The sequence below is a fragment of the Egretta garzetta genome, unplaced genomic scaffold, assembly GCF_000687185.1.
Source record: "Egretta garzetta isolate BGI_Z169 unplaced genomic scaffold, ASM68718v1 scaffold190, whole genome shotgun sequence".
Lineage (NCBI taxonomy): Eukaryota > Metazoa > Chordata > Aves > Pelecaniformes > Ardeidae > Egretta > Egretta garzetta.
Genome location: NW_009258272.1, coordinates 342,135 through 349,741, shown reverse-complemented (window position 1 = coordinate 349,741; position 7,607 = coordinate 342,135). Strand labels below are relative to the sequence as shown.

The following is a 7,607-nucleotide window of genomic DNA, read 5'->3' as shown; positions in this document are numbered from 1 at the left end:
CCCGCCCGCCGCGGGTGGAGGGGGGGAAGCCGGAGCTGCCTCTGGTCAAGGGCAGAGGCTGCTCCCTGCCGGAATCCACCTCGGAGCGTCTCTGGCGCTTCCCTGCGTTTGTCTTCATTAGCGGGTTCAGGCAGAGAGGGACCAAAGTGACCAAATTCACTCGGGGGTGCCATATTTTCCTGCTAAACTTAACAATAATGATCCTGAAAACGCGCCTGCCTGCGTGCTCCTCTCAAGCCTTGAGAGATGACGTTCAGTGCAGCTGGTTGCAGGTGGACGGATGCTGGCAAAAATCACGGTCTGAGGCAAATGGGTTCTGTTCCTGGATGTGCAAACCAGGACCTCACCGTACACAGTGTCCAGAGTGGAGGTGATGGTGGAGATCTCCAGAAAGCACCTGGGGCTCTGCGAAACATCTTACAGGAAAGACGAGTGTTATAACTCTGAATAGTGAAGAAATTCCCCCGCGACTAATTTTGCTGTCTGTATTGTTCTGGTTGTGTTTCTAGAATCCTCATTTAAACCAGAATGCCTGGAATAACCTTGAGAAGTACAGCAGAAGCTTGGCAAGGAACAACAAGAACGTCTATGTCTGCACAGGACCCCTTTACCTGCCCAGGTAAACATGAGAGCCAAGCTGGGACCGAGCTCGAAAGATGCATCGTGCTGGAAAGCAGAGCAGGCTGAGGGGGTGCAGCTTCCCAGCTGCTCCCAAATGGGAGGGATCTGCTAAGGCCCCGCTCAGTGGGTGAGACCAGCTGTATGCAGAGGTTCTGTGGAAGGGTACTTTTTTAGGATTAGGATTAGTTTATGTATTTCCCGTTCAGTTAATTATTTCCTGAGTAAAGGTGGGTTTCTTGAGCTACAACATAACAGAGTTGGTTTTGTTTGCAATCCTTGACAATCTAGCAGTAGTAGGTTACTAGATTATTAGATTAACAGATTAGACTGCGGACCCCTTCCCTGCAGAGTAAAGCTTCTAGGTTTTTATTTCATGAACTATTTCTCCACTTAAGAGCATGACTTTATTTGCAAAGATCTTCATGTAGCGCTAAAGAGCGGCTGTCTCATGTTGAGATCTCTGCAGCAGCAGGAAATAGCTTGGAAAGGCCGTTAAAGGGAGACAGCAGGAAAGGGATTTGGGGAAACAGACCCAATACACAGCTCAGCCTCACAGTGTCACGTAGCCTCTGTTTCAGCAATGTTTATACACCCCTACCACAGAAGTAGGGCTGCTCCCTGCCCTGCTGCGGGGTGGGGGCTCGCTTTGGGGGGTGTGTGGAGGGCTGAGGGGATGGATGTAGCACCAGACTAGGAGATAACATGGGACGTTGCTGTTGGTGCAGGATGGAGGCCGATGGGAAGATGTACGTCAAGTACCAGGTGATTGGGAAGAACAACGTGGCCGTCCCCACCCATTTCTTCAAGGTGCTCATCTTGGAAAAGGAGAGCGGGGAGATTGAGTTGCGCTCATATGTGATGCCCAACAGCCCTGTGGATGAGAAAATCCCCTTGGAACGGTTCCTGGTTCCCATTGAGAGCATCGAGCGAGCCTCGGGGCTCCTCTTTGTCCCAAACATCTTGAAGAGAACGAGTAACTTGAAAGCCATCACAGCTGGCAGCAAGCGTTGAACCCCAACTAAACAAATCCAGGTAACCCCTGGCAAGGGACTGACAGCAGTTGCCCATGGATTAATAGTTCCTTGTGTGATTTTTAAATGTGAGAAATAAGAATGAAACCAATGCTTCTCTTTACCCTTCCCCTTGTTTTGCATAACAGTGAAACACACGCAGGTCTCAAGGGCAGGTCCTGCAGAAGTCTCCCAGGCACTTGACACCATACTGCGTACCCCTGTAATTGTTCCATTTGATTTGTGTTGTGGCTCATTGAGACACAAAGGGAAGTTTACTTAATTTCTGCTATGTAGCAGAGAACAGGAGTAAGATGTGTGCACAGGGAGAGAAGTTCCTGGCTTTCTGTGGCCAAAGGATTGTATGATTGTTTTCTTTTAGAAGATGGTTTTAGCAGTAAAGCTTTGAACACCCGCAGTATTGGTTCTTATCTGCTCTCACCAAAGCTCTGAGTATCTCAGCAGGAGGGGGAGGACAGAGCCAACTTTTGCAGCTGCTTTCCTGTTTGAGCTCACTGTAGGCAGAGCTTAAGGCCTGATACATGAAGCCAAACTGTAATGAGCTATGCTGATGTGCTTTAGTGCTGAGGCCCAGCTGAGGCTCCAGCCTTTCCTGCTGTTGGGAAGGATGAAGCCTTGGAGTTGAAACACGGGCTGGCGGAAGTCAGGCTAACCGAGACAGGAACAGTTTCTTGGCATAAAGATTAAGTTTTAACTTCCTTTAAATCTGAAGGCCACATGGCTCCAGAGGTACTGAGCACGCAGGATCTCTTGGACACCAAGTGCCCATCCTCTGCACCAAGACACTCACACACAGACTTCAAGGCAGCTGAGGTTCCGTACTACTTTATTCCCCAGATATCTGAATTACTGAGACCCAGTCTGCTGCCAGGCTTGTCCCAGCTGCTGAGAGGCAGCAACCAGCCCTTGGCTGGACCACGCAGGCAGGAGGGCAAAGACTTGGTCCCAGCCAGACGCCTGGTTGAACAGTGCACCAGCTCTAGTCACGCTGTGTCTTGGCCCTGCCAGGCTCTTGGAGTGATTTGCCCAGCACCCTGCCTTCGAACAGCTACTTCCCCAAAGCAGTCCTCAGCTGATGGCAAGGTCAGTGGTTTTCCTTCCCTTGGCTGTTGCTGGATGTCTTCACAGCCTCATCGATGTGGGGTCTCAGCGCAGACAGGGAGATCAGCAGTGCTTCCTGGAACAGACCCAGGTGGCAGTCAGAACCGCTGCTCTCTAAGGAGCACCAGGCAAGCCAGCCACTCATTACTGAAGTGTCACCATGGGGAACGCCACGTGGGCCACATGTGTCACTGGCAGAGGAAGAAACGCAGCACCACACCCTGCACGCAGGCGTTGTGCCCCACCACACCATTAGCCACCTGCCCTACCTCTGTCCGGATGGTTCTGCTGCCTTGGCTGGGACAGGTGTTCAGGTAGAAGTCAAACAAGACGCTTGGATCAGTGACCTCCAGGTTTGGATCCACATCAACCCCAGCCTCCAAGCCCTCAAGGCCTCCAAACACAACAAGGGCATGCCTGGGGGAGAGCACAGGGACAGGGTGGGAGGGGAGGCTGGCTCTTAGCCCTGTACCAAGGCAGATGCTCCAAGCTTTACATAAGAGAGCTGCTCATGTGCCTTGAGCCTTCAAGTGGGTTAAGAACTGTTAAGAACAGTTCTTTTAACTTTATCTGCAAGAAGCACTCATCTCTTTTGTTCAGGTATCTGGGTCTGCCCAATGCAGCTGCCTCCCTAATAAAAGTCCCACAGCACTTGGCCACTGCAACAGTCCCTGCTACCAACTCCAGAGAAACAGGAAAGGACTTTGCCTTGTCCTGGCGTACTTCCCCCAGCTTATGTCATGCAGAGGAATGCGCGTTGGTGCAAAAGGAAAGCAGCAGAGCACAGGAGGGAGCCCAGAGGCAAGTCTTGCACTTGTACCTACAAGTGTTCCTGCCTGGGAGAACACCAAGACCACAGTGCAGCTCTGCTGCCTGCATCAGGCCTCCCTGAGGGCTCTGAGTGGGGCCAAGCAGGCAGGACACAAACCTGAAGGAGGGGAGAGTGGCCTGGTCCACAGAGCTGCCCCGCTCTGAGGTCCCAATAGAGAGATCATAGCCTTCCTTGAACGGGGACTCTGAAAAGACAGCACCTGGGAAACAAACACAACACGGGGTTATTCATGTGCCCTCTCCCATGCTGCGTGCCTTCTGGGCAGGCCTGAAACGCTCCACAGGCAAGTGGCAGCAGCAGAAAGAATTGCTTTTCAGTGCCAGTAGTGCATCAGGAGACAGAAGAATGATTCTCCTTTCCTACACAGTTCCCTTGCTGCAAGGAGTCTCTGGCACCCTTCTCAACTGCAACACCTTTTCTTCAAAGCTCAAACAGGTGCTAGGAGCCATTCCTTGACTAACGGCTTGCAATTTTCCTAGGAGGTCCAATCAGAAGACAGGAAAAGGATTTTGCAGGGCTCTTGAGCTCAAATATAACTGTTGGCTTTGATGTGAATGAGTGGGAGGTAGTTGTCATGGAAATGGCTGGATGTGGTGAGCACCAACTCTTGCCTCCTGCTACAACGTGGACATCTGGCGCAACGGTGAGGGGAAGTACAGAGCAGAGTACTGGTGGGTGACTGGGGTGATTCGCTAGCTTTAGCCCTTAAATTTAGATTGCCACATGGCTGCTAAGCTGCCTTTGAGACAAAAGAGATTTCAAAGAAAGACATGTTAACGTGTGCTGCAGCTGTGCAGCCAGTAGGCCTGAAATTGGTGTGGAAGCTCAGGCAAAGACATGGCAGAAAACAGAGAACCCCTGCAAATACTTACTCAGGCAGGAGGCAAGGCGGACGCTGTAACCCCAGTACAAGCCTGAGACTGTCCGAGGGTGATGTGAGGACACCACAGTGCCTTTCCGCACTTTAGCTTCTGAAAGGGAAGCGAAGAGATTGACAACGCCTGTGATCTCCTAGCAAGAGCAGGATTTGACCAGACAGATAACAGCAGTCTCTCTTGGGGCAGGGCACTGACTTGGTGCACAACCAAGAACTGCCCTTTTGAGTGCATTCTGGAAAGCATGCAATTATGTTTGGGATGTTTATTGGACAAAAAGCTAATGGTTCTTTCCAGTTACCTAGGGATGCACGGTAAGGTGGTTGTTAAAATTGTGTGGAGTGAAGGGAACATGCAGAGCTGTTGGATACCTTCAAACATTAGTAATCTGCAGGCTGTCATATGGAAGGACCAACTCCTGCAGGACTGAAGGTTACCGATGCTAACGGAGCAGTGCATTACCTGGCTTCTGGGGTTCCTCCAGGCGCACAGTGACTCGCAGACCCGGGTTCAGCTGTCTGTCAATCTGCACCTCCTGCAGTGAAGTGTCACCATCAATGTCAGACATTCTGGAAGCACGAGGGAAGGTAGGGAAGGAAGGGAGCCTTCTGAGGAAGTGGGGGGTCTGTTCTGGGCTGGAGCTGGAATGAGGAGCTCTGCGATCAGAACCTGTGTGGTTCATGCAGTACAGAGCAGGCTCGGGGTGGCTTGGGTCAGCAGTCTGAGACTTATTTTGCTGCTCAAAGATTCAACTCCAGCAGTGAAGCAATGACATGCTGGAATGGGCAGGCCTGACAGGACTTGGGAAGCTACAACCATTAGCCAGCCAGAAGGGACAAGACAGCAACAGCATTAGACCCCATGCCAGCCCACTATGGCCTTCTGAAACTCAGCAGTACCCACCCTGCCTGCTTCAAATCTGCCAGAGAGAAAGGGGAGATTGTTTTGGGATCTGTGGGTAACAGACATACCTTCCTCATCCCACAGTTAACAAAAGAGCCTCTGCCTGGCTTAGTTGGCCGGTCCAACACTACGCCTTCTCGGTACTCTGAATCCTCATCCATCCGCATGTGGTGGGGGCTGTCCAGGGGGTTGAGCAGCCCTAGAACAGCACAGAGGACAGCAATTGCTAAGGAGAGGACAGAAACTGTGGGAACACAGGTGTAAGTACAACTGCTCCGCTGCCCCCTCCCTCTCTGGTCCAGCACACCATGCACATACCTCACCTGCGCTCTAAAGTGGGGAAAAGTTTTTCAATTCTGGGCATGCCATGCAAAACACGAGCCAGAGCTCAGGAAGGAGGAGCCAACAGATCGGGACAGAAACAACTGAATCATTACCTGCAAACTGCAGATCCTCATGTTTTGGAAAAAAGGATTTCCTCAAGTACCTGTTATCAGAGAAGGTTCAAATGTGAAAGCAGTTGCTTCTAAGGAATCCAACCCTCAATTCTAGCCCTGTTCTGGCTCAAAGGACCTGAGTATAGAGAAAAGCATGCTTAGCGCCCTCAAATCCATGATCTACCTCTAATGTATCATGCAGGTTGTATCCTGCAATCACTGCTCTTTTAAATTCCTGAACCAGACACATGAAGCAATTAGATCTTGTGTTCCTGCATTATTATGCGACATAAACAGAATTTGCCTCCTGCTCCCATAGCCTGTAGCATGGGATACCCATGGTAGTCAGTTCTGTTGCAAATCTGATGCACAGTCTGACCATGGTGGACTTACTGAGGGCACTCCAAGTACTGCAGGATCCGAGCCAGCTGCACGCAAGCCTTGCCTCTCCTCCCAATTCCTTCAAAGTCCCCCTCCACAGTCCTGAAAGAGAAAGAGAGCAGCCTCTGAACTCAGCATGAGACTGCACAGCCCCAAATGGCCAGGTCTCCAGAAGACCAAGTCTTGCTGCTGAAGCCTTGCTATCTGAAAATAGTAGCACCCTCCACCCCTAAGAAATAAACGGGCTGCCTTATAAGAGGGCTATCTGGAGCAGAGGTAGAGACTGTTAACAAATCTCATTTGGAACTCTCTCTAAGCCAAGTATCTTTTTCAGTTTTGTTTTTCATCTTTCTGTATTGACACAATCTGGCAGATGGATGCTACCAAGCTGGATGCTACAGGATTGCATGGCTTGGCCAGTTAACACAGATACAAGTCCAGGTTGAAAAGCTGAAGGACAGGAATTCATCTTCTATAAGGATAGAGGCATGTCCTGTCCTTCCACAGCAAGATCTAAGAGTACAGGGGAACTTTACCTCCTGCTGCTTTGTTACCCCCGTACTGGGATAAATGACCCTAGTTGCCAGGGCAGTTAAGTCAATATCTTTGCCCAGTGGTATAGGGGTCCCTGTAATCCTGGTAATTGAGAGGAACTCAAACATTTGCTTGAGGTACACACAGTTCCTTCCTGGTCTTAGCTTAATAAAAAATTGAAGAAACAGAAAGCAGAGAGAAAACACTTTCTACAGAACAAGATGGCTCCTCCTTACTTTACGTCTTCTCCATGTTCGTCGAACACTATGATCTCATCCACACAGAAGATGGCACAGGCCCGAGCAATCTGTCCAGCAAGGTATGTCCGCAGCTCCAGGGACTGGGCATTGTTCAAGATAGAGCCAGGCAGGGCTACGCTCAGTGTGTAGTGGCGCCCTGGGGAAGAGAGTGTGATCAGGAGAGCACCACAGCCTGACAGCTGCATGCACAGCATTTTACTTACTACAACTGCAGTTGTGGCGAGAGAAAAAAGCAACCTGTTCCTTAGATTTTAATCACAGGTTTTGTCGTAAGAGAGGTCTTGTGTGCAGTGCTCGCTGCGTTGTGTCCATGCCTGCATGCGCATGTGGATTGATCTATATCAGATCTATGAAGCTGAGCGCCACCTTTCCTATCGGTATGGAAAACTGACTGACTTTTATTGACCAAGCTCTCCCAGCTCTTTCAACCCAGGCCTCTGCACCGGGTCACAGCAGCATCACCTTTGTCTTCTGTCTGCTCCTCCAGCTTCTCCACTTGTTTTTCTGCCAGCTCCCGCATCCGCTGTTTCTCCAGTTTCTTCAGTAGCTTCATTTCCTTCCATTTTTTCTTCTCTGCTTTCCCTGGAAGGGAGAACACCATCTCGCTTTAAACATCGAGCCCTGAGCCCTCA

At 50.5% G+C, this 7,607-nt stretch overlaps 2 protein-coding genes across 2 annotated transcripts; one reads left to right on the top strand and one right to left on the bottom strand.

The window, feature by feature from the left end:
* Positions 1-246: 246 nt before the first annotated feature.
* On the top strand, positions 247-2,034 carry ENDOG (endonuclease G). Its single transcript, XM_035889890.1, has 3 exons — positions 247-348; positions 510-619; positions 1,347-2,034. Exons 1-3 carry the CDS (start codon positions 247-249, stop codon positions 1,630-1,632), a joined length of 498 nt encoding a protein of 165 aa, XP_035745783.1. The 3' UTR covers positions 1,633-2,034.
* Positions 2,035-2,483: 449 nt separating this feature from the next.
* On the bottom strand, positions 2,484-7,572 carry SPOUT1 (SPOUT domain containing methyltransferase 1). The gene is made up of 10 exons (XM_009634228.2): positions 7,438-7,572; positions 6,952-7,111; positions 6,194-6,283; positions 5,801-5,850; positions 5,432-5,562; positions 4,923-4,995; positions 4,458-4,556; positions 3,682-3,784; positions 3,023-3,170; positions 2,484-2,829 (listed from the first exon to the last, which is right to left on the bottom strand). Exons 1-10 carry the CDS (start codon positions 7,526-7,528, stop codon positions 2,737-2,739), a joined length of 1,038 nt encoding a protein of 345 aa, XP_009632523.2. The 5' UTR covers positions 7,529-7,572; the 3' UTR covers positions 2,484-2,736.
* Positions 7,573-7,607: the final 35 nt, after the last annotated feature.